We start from the raw sequence: 16,746 nt of genomic DNA, 5'->3' as shown, positions 1-16,746 counted from the left end.
GTTATGGCCCGCGCCAAACCCGGAAGTACTGGAAGGGGTTACTTCCAGGTTTCGGCACTCATGCATGCGCAGAAGCACTAAATCGTGCTTTGCGCGTGCGCAGAAGCGCCAAATCGTGTCACACACGGTGCTGCGGGTTGCGAACGTGCCTCCCGCATGGATCACGTTCGCAACCCAAGGTATGACGGTACTGTATTCTCAGGTTCTTTCTAATGCTGATTTTATACATATATATGCTTGCTTTCCCCCCTTTCCAGCTATCTTCGACGAGGTGAAAGCCACTGGTGGATGAAGGGCTCAACACCAACACAGATTTCAGAGATCATTATTAAGCTCATTAAAGACATGGCTGCCGTAAGCTTCCAGCATCTTAGCGTACTGTGCTGCTCTTGTGCCGAAGTGGTCCCTGCACCCTCCTTCCCCTGCACTGAGATTTCCCTTTAATTTCAGAAAGCGTTATTTTCTCCCTGCATGTAAGGACCACATCCGATGGGACTAGAGCTGCATCTAGTGGCAGCATGCAGAATTCACTGTTTTCGGTTGTTGGCCATCATCCCATGGGTGAATATTGCCACCTAGCACCCAAGGCAGACAATGTTCAGAGTCGATAAGTGTGCAGCTCCCCTGCCCCCACCTATCCCTACTGATTTGGAACCCCTTGCTTTTTCGGACAAGCTTTTTCCTTTCTGAGCTCTCTGCCTTGCTAGGTGCCTTGCAAAGCCTGCTCAGTGCAGACTCCAGAAAGGTAAAGATGGTCTCATTGGGGCAATTCGGATATATGCATGGCATCCCTGGAACGTTCTGCAGTTTTAATGTACATTTCTGCACAGTGCATTATATTAGGGCTCGGTCTATGTTGTGTCTCTTCCACAGGGTCACTTGTCTGAAGCTTGGTCCCGTGTGACAAAAAACGCTATAGCTGAAACAATCATTGCATTGACCAAAATGGAGGAAGAATTCAGGTCACCAGTGCGTTGCATTGCAACAACCAGGGTAAGAGCAGTTGGTTATTCTGTTACACGTTGTATCTTGCTTATTGGAGAGGTTTCTCCAGGGACATCTACACGTACCTGGGTTGGCCACCTAAGGTTTTTGTGTCTTGTGTTTGGTTTATTTGTGTGGGCTATTGTTTTTTCCTTGAGTAAATAGTATTTCTTGATATATATCATCTGTACAAGAATAATGATGATCTTAAAAGGAGAAACACTGATAATAACAAAAGCATCTGATTATATCTACTGCTGCAGAACTTTTCTGTTTTATTCCCATTGCTAACAAATTTGATTTTCCTCCAAGTACATATCTGCTGGGAATTGTGTTCTGTGTGTAATATTACGAGTTTGAAAAAGCTGCTTCTTGTCCAGAGATAGTGCTTTGTATACGAAAAGGGAATTATCAGTTTTAATGGCTACACAACATTGTTGGATCTCTCATCCCACCATCCCCTCCTTTTGTTAAAACTTTTTGTTGACCATAAATTCAGTATTTCACAGAGGAATGAAGATATATATAAACTTCACACAGTTTAATAAGAGGCAACTTGGTTGTGTATGCGTGGCTAAATGATATTTTTGAAAAGGAGATGACAGTGGTTGCAGAGAAAACGAAAACCTCTTTAGAATAGTACTAAATTTCCTAAATTTCTAAAATAAGTGCTCATCAGGTGTGGTGTGAGGTACAGAATATATAAGCTGTTCGCAATATCTTCTGAATGCCTTTTACAAAAGCTTGTGCTGGGTTAAAAAAAATCTTAAATGTTCATTACTCTTTTTGCTGAACTTTTGCATGTTGCTAGAGAAAAGGTACAGTTTGAAGATGGTTATGTTTAAGTCATCAATATAAACTCATTGCTTAATTCCTAGGATTAATATGGCTTACTGCACTCGAAAAAATAATTTGCTCTTGCCCTCTTTTTAACAGCTCTGGCTGGCTCTTGCATCCCTTTGTGTGCTTGATCAGGACCATGTAGACAGACTTTCCTCTGGAAGATGGATGGGAAAGGATGGGCAGCAAAAACAAATGGTAAGGAATAGGCGGCAACCAACTTTGCAGGAAACATAAACTTCACCAACTTTTGAATAAATCCTTAGTTTATCTACTACTATGCAGAACTTGCAATGTGAACAGTTAAGCATGTGCTTTGTGTCTTTTCTTGTGCCCACTACTGTTTTTTTTTTAAATGATATTTATTGAGAATTTAAAATTACAGAGAGAGAGAAGGGAAAAAAGGAAAAGGAAAAAAGGTAGACAAAAAGAGAAATTAAACAATACAAGTCAATAAAAACAAAAAACAAAACACACAATACATCAAAACCAAAAACAAAAATAAACAAAAAAATTAAAAACAAATCCAATATTCCCAAATCTTTGTCTTTCATTAACTTGTTTCATCAACCTCCTCACACCTCCCTTTTTTGTATTCTAGTTATTAATTATCTCAGCAAATCCTTTCCATCTTTCACTATATTCTGTCATTAAATTACCTTAATTTATTTTAACCTTATCTTACCATGAAAAGCCCTAAAGCTTAAAACTTAAAACTTATTTATACATAATTCTTTTTAACATTTCTACTAAAGCCAAATAGTTTCATTCCAACATTTTTCTAATACTCATTAATTTTACAATCATTTTCTAAATGAATTTTTAAAACTTTCTTCCAATCTTCATCCATCGTCTCTTCTTCCTGGTCTCGGGTTTTATCAGTCCTTTCTATCCCTTCCATCTAGTCCATCAACCTGGTGACCTTCTATCCAAGGCTCTTAAGTCTTTTCCATGTCCCTTCTGCAGGTCTTCTTCATATTTATACCTGCACTTTACTTTATCTTCTTGTGCCCACTACTGTAAGTGTTCCTGTAGACTCAGCCAGTTGCTTGTTGGAGACTTGTTACTTGTTGGAGAAGATTTGTGCACTTTTTATTTACTTATTGTTAAAGGTGCTGATGAGAGACATTGGGTACAATCTTACAATGACACCCCCAAGAATAAAAGGCTGGAAAGAAGGGGGGATTCCCCTCTCCACCTTTACCAGCAGGAGTACATTTATTATATTTTTGAAGCCGCTGATTCCTATTAGTGTCAGTTTATGCTCCTAGTGAGTGGTTTTCAATTTCCCTGTTAAGGAGATGGAAGACAAGCTTCTCTGAAAGACAGTCTTTTTTTAGTCTTCTCTAGCACTCTATTCTCATAGCAGTCCTGGGTCACAACGAGGGTTGTTCTTGGTATCACTTGATGCTCTTGCTCTCATTTTGAAAAGATATCTCTCATATTCTGCACATGAACCTTTTTTATATACTATGCTAAACTATAGTACACTGAAAGGTTTAAATGTTTCTTTGATTGGCCTTGAATCTTCCTGCCACACTTGTCATCCTCTTCTGCCACACAAGCGTGGTGTTCCACACCCTTTGAGAACCACTGAATTAAAGTATTGTAAAACAGCCACTGGGGAAGAAATGAGGAGATTAAAATGTGCCCAGCACCATTTTACAATCCAACTTGGGGTTTAAATTTTAGTATATAAAAATATACATTATTGTTCTGGTAGTTTTCTAATTGGATCATATTGTTTGATACTTGAAAGCTGAAACAATCGCTGTTCTGTTGTTCAACAAATTACAGCCTGGTTATATCTGTGCCATAAAGCTCCCTATCTACCTCATTCTGATTTTTTTTAAAAAATTTAATTTTAAAATTATTGGGGTGAGGTTCCCACCCCCTCAAAAAATGTAATTCTGAGAACCTCTTACTGCTTATAATTAACATTTTATATGTTAAAAAGCTGCTGCATATAAGTGATTGAAATACAAATAAGTTTTTCGTCCTCTTTGGATAAAATAAGAAAATTTTCCATCGGCTTGAACTATTTGCTCTTTCCCCCCATCAGCCTATGTGTGATAACCATGATGATGGAGAAACTGCTGCAATCATCCTATGTAACGTCTGTGGGAATCTCTGTACCGATTGTGATAGATTCCTGCATCTCCATCGGCGAACAAAGTCTCATCAGAGACAGGTAAAGTGTGATGTTTTCATCCTCTCAGGGCGAAATGATTTTGTAGAAACGTAGATCCATATGTACAAATATCACCAGATTGTATCTTTGAACGATCTTTGATTTTGTCAGTTTAATATGTGTTTGGCCAAATCTGACAGGTATTCAAAGAGGAGGAGGAAGCGATCAAGGTTGATCTTCATGAAGGTTGTGGTAGGACCAAACTTTTCTGGCTGATGGCTCTTGCAGACTCTAAAACCATGAAGGCTATGGTAGAGTTCAGAGAACAAACAGGTAGGATGTATTTTCATATATCCCTTGGATAGTTAGGGTAATATAAATCCCTAATATGAGATGAAATGTTCCGTTGACTTTCTGTAAAACATGGGTTAATTAATTTACTAAGAAACACATAGGTCTCCATTATGCACAGTTTTAACTGGATCATCAACTCAAGCAGCAGAACTTTTTATATAAAGCAAACATGCTGCTTAGTACTCAGCTAAGCTGAAGAGCTGATCCTAACTCTTGCAGAGATCTGCGTACTACCAAAGCAAAATAAATAAAAATGGAAGGAGAGATCATTTGTATGTGCTTAATTTGCATCATTTGCACAAGACTTGGTAATAGAAGTTGGGTTGATAATGTCAATTTTAAAAAATATAAATTCTTATCACTTTCCCTATCAATATTATTATTATTATTATTATTATTATTATTATTATTAGCCCTTATGTAATGCTGGTAATATTTACTTCTGGCTCATAGTTCAGTGGAAAGCACCTCTTTTGGAGAAGGTTTAGGCTCAGGTCCATGCAGAAGGTTCCTAGCAGTAGATGAGGCAGGAGTGGTGAATTATATGTGTCCCACCTCTGCCACCTTCAGGGCCACCAACTGCTGTCATAATTGTGGCTGCCCAGCTGCCACCACCACTGCTGCAGTGCTTTGATTTCTTTCCCTTCCCCACCCCTCCATGCCTCGTTTTGGTTCATCATGGTTGAGGTCATCCAGGGAGTGCCTCTCCTCTGTCGCTGCCATTGGTTTCCAGAGCACCAAATTACTGTTTAAAGTTAATGTAAAGCTTGAAAGGAGCATAAAAGTTTTGTGCTAGCTTTAATGAGTGAACTGTGGCATCGCAGGCACGCTCTGTCACCTTGCCCACGATGCCTCGTTTTTGAGAAAGGGTATCTTTCTTGGAAGGGACATGGGTGGCGCTGTGGGTTAAACCACAGAGCCTAGGACTTGCCAATCAGAAGGTCGGCGGTTCGAATCCTCGCGACGGGGTGAACTCCCATTGCTCAGTCCCTGCTCCTGCCAACCTAGCAGCTCGAAAGCATGACAAAAGTGCAAGTAGATAAATAGGTACCGCTCCAGCAGGAAGGTAAACAGCGTTTCTGTGCGCTGCTCTGGTTTGCCAGAAGAGGCTTAGTCATGCTGACCACATGACCTGGAAGCTGTACGCCGACTCCCTCGGCCAATAAAGTGAGATGAGTGCCACAACCCCGGAGTTGGGCACGACTGGACCTAATGGTCAGGGGTCCCTTTACCTTTACCTATCTTTCTCAGAAGGAGGCACAGGGTGGGTTACACCACCACTTGTGTCAGGAATAAATGTGTGCAGCAGAGAGGCAGGGGAGGACAAGGGGGATGAGGCTGTTGGGATTAGGAGAAGGAATCGTGATGCATTCTCATGTAGTGCATTGTCCTGTACTAGGCCTGGTCTCAAGTTCAGTCTCTGCCACCTCCAAGTGAAAATTATCTCAGGGAGCGAGACTGTTTCCACACAGGGCACCTTCATACCTGTAGATCCCTTTCCTTTGCAATAGCCAGCTTTACTTAACAGCTGTATGTACAATGCCTGTTTCTTCTGGTGAAATGATTAACACTCACCTTGGCAATAATAACGAAAGAAGACATTAGGTGAAGAGTACTAACTTTGTGTCCTGTTCTTGATCTAGGCAAACCCACTACGAGCAGCTCTGAAGCGTGCCGTTTTTGTGGCTGCAGAAACGGAACAGAATTATCAGCAGTGGGCAGTGTCTGTTCTGATGCCGATTGCCAGGTCTGTGTGAACTGTTGAATCTTTCCACCCCATTTATAAGTGACACATTATTTTGATTCCGTAATGTGAGAGCTCGTCCGCAGGTTGCACACACGCATACATAAGGAAAACCCAACAACCTGCTTCTTCATTGCAAAACATCTTTGCTGAAACTTCCACACCTTTCTGTACGTGCGTTTGCCAGGGTTGCAAGAGAGCCAGTGTGGTGTAGTGGTTAAGAGCGGTAGTCTCGTAATCTGGGGAACCGGGTTCGCGTCTCCGCTCCTCCACATGCAGCTGCTGGGTGACCGTGGGCTAGTCACACTTCTCTGAAGTCTCTCAGCCCCACTCACCTCACAGAGTGTTTGTTGTGGGGGAGGAAGGGAAAGGAGAATGTTAGCCGCTTTGAGACTCCTTAAAGGGAGTGAAAGGCGGGATATCAAATCCAAACTCTTCTTCTTCTTCTTCTTGCAGGTAGGGGATAGGAAAATTTTGGCAGAAAGGCTGGGGAATGCTTTAGTACTCCCACTGTCATCCTCCAAATTACCCTTTTCTTAACCTGTTTTGAAGTCATTCCGGCAGCTCATTTCTTGATCTTGCATCCATTTATCTGTATTGTGTAGCTGAGCTCTAAGAGCTTAGTACTTCAGTTAGCTTGGCAATGAAAGCTGTACCAGAAACGGACATTTTGTGCCAAGCGTGTTGAAAAGATAACATAAAGAGGATGGAGTCATGGTTTAGTACTTTCTAATAATTTATTTGGGCAGTAACATTCGTTAGACAAGAAAGGTCTGAATTTTCTTTCTTGGAAGATTTTAAAGGGTCTGGATGAGCATTTAGGGTGCAACTTAGTATAAAGTGCGATATCATCCTTTTGAGCTTCTTTTAGATAACCAAGAAGCACCGAGAGAGAACAGTACTGTTCCAGTACCCCCTTATTGAATAGGTTCCCCTCCTCTTCAGTTTGCAACAGAGGGATTTTTCACGCAGTGGGAAGGGAATGAAATGCATGCAGAACTGAAAGAAGGAAGTGCAGAGGTGATAAATAATTCCCATATTTTGCCTTCTTCCATCATTATTGTTCACTCACACACCTGCCAGGTACATCTCTCCTTCCCCATGCCCTTGTCCCACTTGAAGCACCAATTCCAGCAAAGGGAAGAAGAAATTACCGTTTTGGCCTGAATATAAGCCACACTTTCTTTCCAAATTCCGACCGTGAAAAGTTAAAGTGTGGCTTGTATTTGCGACCTTATGATATCGCTGCTGAAACAGCTGCCCACGAGAGCCATCAGGGGTGCGGGACAAGGGCGCCCGTCCTGACTGCGGCTCCCAAGCCTCCCCCGAACCGTTGTAAAGAAGGGGGAAGACCGCCGGCAAAGAGCCCAGAGAGCAGCCCGGGAGTGCAGGGCAACGGCACGCAGCCCGCCTGCTGCTCCCAAGCCTCCCTGAGCTACCGTAAGGAGACAGTTTGAAAGCAGACTGAACAGGCAACCCCCCCCCGCAACCAGCCTTTTTTATCTCCCCCACCCCATTTTAAAGGTGCAGCTTATTTGTGGGTGCAGCTTATATTCAGGCCAATACGGTACTGAGACATACTGAGTCAGTAAGGCAGCTTCCTATATAATACAATTACTACTGCTGTTACCTGTTAAATCTGTGGCAGGACTTTTTCTCCTCTCTGCACAGTTGAAATTATTGGCTCCAACCACCTGAGAGTGTATAATGTTAGTTTACATCTGTTTTTAACAGGAGTACGCTAAGATAGCTTGCAGCAAGACTCATCCTTGTGGTCACCCCTGTGGCGGTGTCAAGAATGAAGAGCATTGCTTGCCCTGTTTGCATGGTTGCGATAAGAGCACCACGACCCTTAAGCAAGATGCTGATGACATGTGCATGATTTGTTTCACGGAGGCACTTTCGGCAGCACCGGCTATTCAGGTTTGAATGTTGTGTTTAATATACAAAAACTCTAGCTGATTCGCAGAGGTTCCTAGTTAATCAGCAGGGAGCAACTTTGTAGAAATCACGTTTATGCCAGCATGTAAACTGTGAACTATTTAGAGCTGCTGTTTTTGTGCTGCTTTTCCAGGTGGTGTTAATTGCTAATAAATTTCTGCTGTTCTAATTCTCAGAGCATTGCCAACCTGCTTTGGTTCCAAGTTGCATTTGTACCACTCACAGGCTTAGTAGGTGGTCTTCCTTTGTCAGGTTTATCCAGTGCTGAAATTTACCCTAATGATCGCTTCAACCCCATTCCAAGTGTGCTTTTACCAAGTCACCTAGTTAATGCCTTAAGTTATCTCATATGGATGATCTCTATCATGAATTCACAATCCTTGACTCTGCTCCCGATCAGTTTTTATTCCAAATGTCTGGCTTCTGTGCAAATTGCATGTGCCCTTCACAAGCTTTTTCTAATCTAAGTCAGTTTAAGCAGCTGTTGGATCTTTTAATCCTAGCTCTAGGCTCTGAATAATTTTACTGCAGTGTTTTATTAGTTGTATTTGTTTACATTGTTTTATTATCTACGATGTTCTTTTAACAACTTTTTTGTAATTATCTACTGTGTGAGACCCAGTTATGTCTGCAGGCTTGAGCATAATGTGCTAGCATAATGTGGCTTCCTGTTTCTCCCTTCCATCACCACATTTCAGGGTCTGCTTCAGAGGGTCTTCAACTCTCTGGAACATATTTTGAGTGTACATAGGTGGCTGGAGAGGAGAAACCGGAAGTTATGTTGTACTAACAGACACCCATTCACACTGTGTTGGGTATCACCCATTTTTTCTTACTGTATAATCAGAGTAAACTTTTTTTTCTGATTTGCGGTTTTTCTGCTTTGAGGCAAAGCTTAATATGTGTATACCAGGGATTATTTCTGTTAATGTATTGATAAATCTTCCTCTTTACAGTTGGACTGTAGTCATATATTCCATTTGCAATGCTGTTGCCGAGTTTTAGAAAACAGATGGCTTGGGCCACGGATAACATTTGGGTTTATGTCCTGCCCTATTTGCAAGGTGAGCAAATGGTCAAGTGCTATTTTAATACCTTGAGAAACAAGCCATATTGAAGGGCCAAGAAATGTGCTCATCCGATTTTCAGGATTGAAATCAATGTGAAATGGATAGTCTTTAAGAACATTTCTAGGAAATATTAAGGGCTTGATAAAAATTCTAAATTATTGATTTGCATGCTATAAACTTCCAGGGAATTTAAGAAACAATTGGTGTGTCTGATAGAAAATAACCTCCAAAATAACTTTGTGCAACAGTTATATCTCTGGACCATTACAGTAAATGTTAGAAACTGCTCAAGTTAGCAGTGTATGCAGAGTATGTGTGATTTGGAAGAAGTAAATGGGGAACAATTAGTGATTTAACATAATATAACAAGAAGAAGCAACCACCCTTTGAAGGAAATGTGAAACAAATTGCACATTTCGAACTGTGGAAATCACTGACATGTTTCAGTCACACCAGTCATATGTGCTGAGGCTTTTAAATACATTAAAATAGCTATGTTTAAGGAATAAACAATATTTTCTTGCCTCTGTTTTTGTGTACTTGCTGTTAACAAATGTTATTCTAAACATTGATGGGTGTTTTCTCATTTCATCTATCAGCAGCAATTATTTGTCACCCAATAACAAGGCTTTCTGGGTGACTCACAACAACAATAAGAAACAAACAAATCAAAACCATAAAACTAAAATATAGAATACAGCATAAAAACACAACATCAAATAATAAAATCAGTACAGCAAGCTTCTCAGCAGATCTTGGACATTTCAGGAGTTACATTACTAAAAGATTATTTAAAAGGCTGGGAAAGTACAAAGTACTTCACTGGGCACTTAAAGGGCCACAATGTAGGCACCAGATATTCTTTTACCATGGCATCATCACTGAAAAGGCTCTCTCGACAGGAGTGTTGAGACTCTTACCATGTTGGTCGATAGGGATTTTGCTATTTAAAATTGATGTGTGTGGACCTTTGGGTTGGTTTTCATTAGTTACATGCCAAATAAAATCTTCATTTTTGCCAAATGCTTGTTTACAAATTGCTTATTTTCCCTCTCCTCTTTTCTATGGGTTTTTAACAGAACAAAATTAATCATACAGTATTAAAGGACTTGCTTGATCCAATCAAGGAGCTCTATGAAGACGTGAAGAGGAAAGCACTGATGAGACTGGAGTATGAAGGACTGCACAAAAGTGAGGCCATCACAACACCCGGAGTTCGGTTTTACAATGACCCTGCTGGCTTCGCTATGAACAGATACGCTTATTATGTTTGCTACAAATGCAAAAAGGTATGATCTGGGGCCTAGATCCATTGTTCAGATTAACCAGATTAGGAAATTGCTGAGACGCTGGTATGAGTCTGCAACCCTTGGTGAGTCAGGGAGGTTCCCTGCATGAGAGGGCAGGCTCTGGTGGACTGAGCAGATGAGACCAACAGTCGGCCCAATGGTCAAGAAGGCGGTTTCTGCACATGCTGTAAAGGGAAGAGAGGGGCAGATGGGACTCGTCAACATGGGAAGGTAGCCCATCTAGGAGAATCACTCTGATCCTAAACCTCTGCTGCCTTGCGGCCACACTCATTTGTGAGAAAGGCTTTGGAAGTAAACCCCGAGGAAAAATCTGTATCTGCTGCCTTGCAGGATATCTTCAGGGGAAGAAAAGGCTAAGGAGTACCGTATTTTAGGCTCTATAAGACACACCAGACCATAAGACGCACCTAGTTTTTAGAAGAGGAAAACAAGGGGGGGAAATTCTGAATCCCAGAAGCCAGGACAGCCAGCGGGATCGCTGCGCAACGATCCCGCTGGCTGTCCTGGCTTCTTGCTTGGCCGCGCACAGCCTTTCCCGGCTCTCCCAAAAGCCGCGCTCCCTTTAAAGGGCACACGGAGTGTGTGTGTGGCTCTTGGGGGCTTTTCCCCGAGGAGGGAGAAGGGCAGCCCTTCTCCCTCCTCGGGGAAAAGCCCCCAAGAGCCGCACACATGCTCCACGCGGCTCCTTAAAGGGAGCGCTTAGCAGAGCCTCCTGCCTGCATTCACTCCATAAGATGCACACACATTTCCCCTTACTTTTTAGGAGGGGAAAGGTGCGTTTTATAGAGCGAAAAATACGGTAAGCCCTACACAAGACTGTAGTGGAGTCCTTAAAACGGTTAGATGGCGTCTTGTATGCCTCCTTCCAGCAACTCCTGCAGCCAAGCTTTGCTTTCCTCTGGACCACATCAGCAAGGTCGAGAGTCGGTTCCTGTCTTCTAGCCAGCCCAGGACCCCCATGCACACTGCCCAGGAGAGGTCACTTTGGTGCTGCAAAAGATTCTGTCAGTTGTGCCAGAAATGGCCTCGGCCCAGTATACCTGAAGGAGCGTCTCCACCCCCATCATTCTGCCCGGACGCTGAGGTCCAGCGCCGAGGGCCTTCTGGCGGTTCCCTCACTGCGAGAAGCAAAGCTACAGGGAACCAGGCAGAGGGCCTTCTCGGTAGTGGCGCCCGCCCTGTGGAACGCCCTTCCAGCAGATGTCAAAGCAATAAACAACTACCTGACATTCAGAGGACATCTTAAGGCAGCCCTGTTCAGGGATGTTTTTAACGTGTGATATTTTATTGTATTTTTGGTTTCTATGGAAGCCGCCCAGAGTGGCTGGGGAGGCCCAGCCAGATGGGTGGGGTATAAATAATAAATTATTATTATTATTATTATTATTATTATTATTATTATTATTATTATTATTATTATTATACAATCTTCCATGCATGGTAAAAAGCTGATCTAAACTGTGCAAAAATATTTTAGAACCTAATTCCATGATTGTACCTTTTCAATTCCAGCTTTATTTTTGAAATAGGCATTTAAAAGACTTGCAGCCCTCTACTGGTAATTTTCAATTAATAATGTAAACTTCAGCAGCTCTCTTTTCTTCAGCTCCTGGTTACAGGCACCTCCTCTTTCTGAACAGTGACATCTTTTGGGGGACATTTTTTCAGAAAGGTAGAAGTGACTAGAGGAAGTAAGCAAGAACTCTTTCTTCCAGCATCTGGAGGGGCCACTGGTTTCCCATTCATGCTCTGTTTCTTATGAAACGACATCCTGACTACTTGCTATCCCTCACAAACCCCCCTCCACCCCCAAACAAGGATGTTGAAATGTAGAAACCCTCTGCTTTAATTGTTAGCACATCCAAAATTAGCCAGGTAAATGTAAGACTTCACCATTAGTGAACCACCCTTATGCTTGAGATCTATAGATACACACATGGAAAAATATTATTATATACTAAGAACATTTCATCTGTTCCTCTTTGCAAATCAATTTACTTCTGAGATGCTGTAAATGAACTGTACAGTGGTACCTCGGGTTACATACGCTTCAGGTTACATACGCTTCAGGTTACAGACTTTGCTAACCCAGAAATATTACCTCAGGTTAAGAACTTTGCTTCAGGAAGAGAACAGAAATCGGGCTCCGGCGGCGCGGCAGCAGCAGGAGGTCCCATTAGCTAAAGTGGTGCTTCAGGTTAAGAACAGTTTCAGGTTAAGTACGGACCTCCGGAACGAATTACTTACGTACTTAACCCGAGGTACCACTGTACTGTCTTCAGTTTTCCATGTCCTGATAGTCTTTTTTATGTTTTCCCTTTTAGGCCTATTTTGGTGGAGAAGCACGTTGTGATGCTGAGGCTGGCCAGGGAGATGACTATGATCCTAGAGAGCTCATCTGTGGTGCCTGCTCTGATGTTTCACGGGCTCAGGTAGGAAAACACTTTTGCTTTGCTTTTTTTAAAAACACCACCACCACAAATGTACAAAGGAAAACAGTTTTTAACTCATGCTAGTTAGCTTAACCTGTGGTTTTCCCCCTTTTTTCACAGATGTGTCCTAAACATGGTACAGATTTTCTAGAGTACAAATGTCGTTATTGCTGCTCAGTGGCTGTGTTTTTTTGCTTTGGGACAACCCATTTTTGCAATGCTTGTCATGACGACTTCCAAAGAATGACTAGCATTCCTAAAGAAGAACTTCCACATTGTCCTGCAGGTAACATTTTAAAATGGTAGTTAAAGGTATCTTGGAATAGCTTTAAACTCTTGGAAAAGTAGGTAGCATGCCAGATAGTCTTTAAGCAGGATCTGCTACAACAGATCCTTGCACAGATTAGTATTTCCTGTTCAGATTTTCATAATTATGTTCAGTTTTATGCATGGAAGCTGAGTTATTTGAAAATAATATCAGATGTTTTATTCCCCCCAAATAAGCAAAGCGATCAGATTAAAACCAGTAGCAAAATGGTCCCCTCCCTTCTCAAACAAATTTCACAGTGCCTTTTGGTACATGCATGAAGAACAGAAATTACAAACATCCTATAATGTGTGATCAGTGTTCCTGGGTCAAGAAAACAGGGGGGCGGAAGGGGGGGAAGTAACATAAACCCTTTAGGAAGCCATAAATTCAATGTTGAGGTTTTCTTAGTCTCCAAGACCACAAAGTATAGACTTTTTGTGGTTCCCTTCAACTCCCTTCTGACAAGAGGTTCGTGTTAAATGCTTGCCCCCTGTGTAAACCTTTGGTTTAGCATGTCTCCTGATTTGTCAGTGTTCAATTTTTACTCATGCCAGGTGATTCTTACAGCTTTCTTTCCACAAGAAGAGAGGCACCATGCACAATATGGTCAGATCTCTCTCTCTCTCTCTCTCTCAATTTGGTTGGATGGGTGGGTTACCTTTAGCATAAAGATTTGAACCCTTCAGTGGTGTAGCTTTATAAATTTCTCGGTGCTTGTGCAATGTTTTACAGATTTTGTTTGGTCTTCTTAAACCTTTTTGCAGGTCCCAAGGGCAAGCAGCTTGAAGGAACAGAATGTCCCCTTCATGTAGTCCATCCACCTACTGGCGAGGAATTTGCACTAGGCTGTGGCGTCTGCAGAAATGCACATACTTTTTAGTCCATAGTCCTTTAATTTGCCAGAGCAAAGCTGCTGTCATCCCACAAGTGTCCTGAGTTCATTATAAACCACAATTAAAATGAGGATGGGACCATTTGAATAACACAGGAAAAAAGGAACACAATACGGGAAGATGGATGCCAAATACCATGTACATAATCCTTGCTTTGGGGAAAGTGACATTTATGACCCAAGACATCAAAACTTGTGAGGTGTTTGCATGTGGCCATTACGTGCATCAGCTACAAAGCATTGGACACTTGCAAATAAATAATTGCTGTCAAAGAGGCTCTGTTTCCGTGGACTCCAAATGATGCTGGATATCAGATGAAGAAAAAGTTGATTATTGTATACTGACTTTTTTGTAATCCTGTACAATTGTAACTGCATCACGGGTAGGGGTGGAAAAAAAGGAATATTCTGGTTTATTTCTTAGACTGTTATTAAAGTGTTAGGAAGGCATAAATGTAACCAGTATCACGCTGTATATATAAAATATCAATGTTTGTCCTGTATAAGAATTACTAAATTGTAAACAGCAGTTTCATTTAAACTTCTGGGTTATGTTTGAGCCTGAAATTTTAATGAAGTGCAATACTGAGTGTGCCTCATATCTTGCAGCTGTAAACATAATGGAATGTACATGTCAATAAAGCCGCTGTACATTTTTATACAGTGAAAGTCTAATGAATGTGAAAGAACTTTTATTTGGGAGTGGAAACTCTTAACTGTATCGAAAATGAATTTATTTGAAGGGCGTTCTTACTGTGGTAAGAAAACACTTCTATTTTCCTTATCAATTTTGACGCAGCACTTTAGCAAATAAAACACACTCCTTTTCAATCTAGAAAAAAACCACACCCTTTATCATTTTATGCCACAAAACTTCCCGCCCTGCTGCGTCCTGAGTTATTTCGGTTCCTCTTCTGAAATGAAGTTGTTTTAGGACCAAAGTCTATGCAGTCGATAACTGTACAAAGTTTGTAAAAGAACACAGTCATGAAATTCTTGCTGTTGTACTCTCTTAAGAGGGGGCTGTGTAATCACTGTAAATTACCCCGTCCCACAGAGCCTAGGACTTGCCGATCAGAAGATTGGGGGTTTGAATCCCTACGATGGGGTGAGCTCCTGTTGCTCGGTCCCTGCTCCTGCCAACCTAGCAGTTCGAAAGCACATCAAAGTGCAAGTAGATAAATAGGTACTGCTCTGGCGGGAAGGTAAGCGGTGTTTCCGTGCACTGCTCTGGTTCGCCAGAAGCGGCTTAGCCATGCTGGCCACATGACCTGGAAGCTGTACGCCGGCTCCCTCGGCCAGTAAAGCGAGATGAGCGCCGCAACCCCAGAGTCGTCTGCGACTGAACTTAACGGTCAGGGGTCCCTTTACCTTTACCCCCTCCCACAACATCCCCTCAACCAAACAACCCTGTTTTATCAGTTCACTCATAAAGGGTATTCCTGGAGTCATCACCCCACCCATCTTCCCACTCAGTGTTCAAAATGCTCAGTTGGTAGAGCATGAGACTCTTAATCTCAGGGTCCTGGTTTTAAGCTCTACTTTGGGCAAACAGATTCCTATATTCTAGGGGGTTGAACTAGATGACCCTCATGGTCTACAAATCTCTCATTCTCCAGGATGCTTGTATCCCTCTGATGCATGTCAGGCACTCAGGAAACCATCAAACGCCCATGTTTTAATGTAATTTTAATCTTTTGTTGGAAGCCGCCCAGAGTGGCTGGGGAAACCCAGCCAGATGGGGCGGGGTATAAATAATAAATTATTATTATTATTATTATTATTATTATTATTATTATTATTATTATTATTATTATTATTGAAGCATCCTAGGTACAAATTAGTGGGATATTATTCCAGGGTGCCTGAAATCAACATTAGGAAGTTGAGCACTCTGGAAAAAGCCTATTCCGTAGTAGTGGATATATTTTGGAACACACACAAATGGAGGAAAGTGCTGTCACTGTTGTTTCTAGCTTCTTTTGTGATTTGGTCAGTGAATTTCTACAATGAAAATTTGGCTTCTGTCTCTGAGCCTGTCTTCTGAAACCTGGAAGATATTTTCTCCAAATTCAGACACAACAGAGGCTGATCATGATCAGTCTGGTGTGATGAGCTCCACACATAAGCAGAGATTACTACTTCACATTTTCAGGACTGAGCCATGCATTTCAAATATCTTCTCCTGTGCTCTGATGTGGCCTCATTCAAACATAACCATTTTGTCTATTGGCTGGAATACTCTGTTCTTTTAATTTAAAAAGTGTTTGGATAATGAATAGTTAAATTGATTCTTTTTGGGGTGGGGGTGGGGAGCTGCACACAACTGGAAGCAAGCTTTCCTTGCATTGTAAAAGTTTTTGTCGTGTTTAGCATAGATGTAAACGATCCATGAATTCAAAAACTGTACAGCTTAATTTCTAAACGAGGTCTGGAGTCAAATGTGTCTGAAAAAAATCACACTTGGGCCCTCATACATGAAAGCTCTTCCATTGGTGTTGCAGAAAATAACTGATTTTTTATTTTTTTTAAAGAGGAGACAACTGCACTCTGCACATATATCATGGCACACTTTTCTTAAAGTACTGGGCAAGCCATATTTTGTGGTGGAAGCATCAAGGTTAAGAACTGCATACAGTAGTCAAAATGTTAGCAACTACCACTGGGATAGGGCTCTGTAGATCTTGAACGTGTGACTTGGTTCTATTTCTTACTTTTTAAATCTAACAATATATATT

At 41.7% G+C, this 16,746-nt stretch overlaps 1 protein-coding gene across 13 annotated transcripts in view; it reads left to right on the top strand.

The window, feature by feature from the left end:
• MYCBP2 (MYC binding protein 2) overlaps nucleotides 1-14,683 on the top strand; it is a 144,708-nt gene extending 130,025 nt beyond the window's left edge. For all 13 annotated transcript variants that reach the window (XM_081198188.1, XM_081198189.1, XM_081198187.1 and 10 more), the window contains 12 exons: nucleotides 258-354; nucleotides 874-993; nucleotides 1,921-2,022; nucleotides 3,887-4,015; nucleotides 4,156-4,288; nucleotides 5,953-6,056; nucleotides 7,788-7,976; nucleotides 8,951-9,058; nucleotides 10,144-10,353; nucleotides 12,699-12,806; nucleotides 12,927-13,092; nucleotides 13,881-14,683. In XM_081198188.1, coding sequence (XP_081054314.1) covers nucleotides 258-354; nucleotides 874-993; nucleotides 1,921-2,022; nucleotides 3,887-4,015; nucleotides 4,156-4,288; nucleotides 5,953-6,056; nucleotides 7,788-7,976; nucleotides 8,951-9,058; nucleotides 10,144-10,353; nucleotides 12,699-12,806; nucleotides 12,927-13,092; nucleotides 13,881-13,996 — 1,582 coding nt within the window. In that variant the 3' untranslated portion in view covers nucleotides 13,997-14,683. The remainder of the gene's footprint in view (nucleotides 1-257; nucleotides 355-873; nucleotides 994-1,920; nucleotides 2,023-3,886; nucleotides 4,016-4,155; nucleotides 4,289-5,952; nucleotides 6,057-7,787; nucleotides 7,977-8,950; nucleotides 9,059-10,143; nucleotides 10,354-12,698; nucleotides 12,807-12,926; nucleotides 13,093-13,880) is intronic.
• Nucleotides 14,684-16,746: the final 2,063 nt, after the last annotated feature.

This window comes from Podarcis bocagei (genome assembly GCF_964188305.1).
Source record: "Podarcis bocagei genome assembly, chromosome: 6".
Classification (NCBI taxonomy): domain Eukaryota; kingdom Metazoa; phylum Chordata; class Lepidosauria; order Squamata; family Lacertidae; genus Podarcis; species Podarcis bocagei.
Note: the sequence above shows the minus strand (reverse complement) of the source record. Positions and strands in the feature narration are given on the sequence as shown.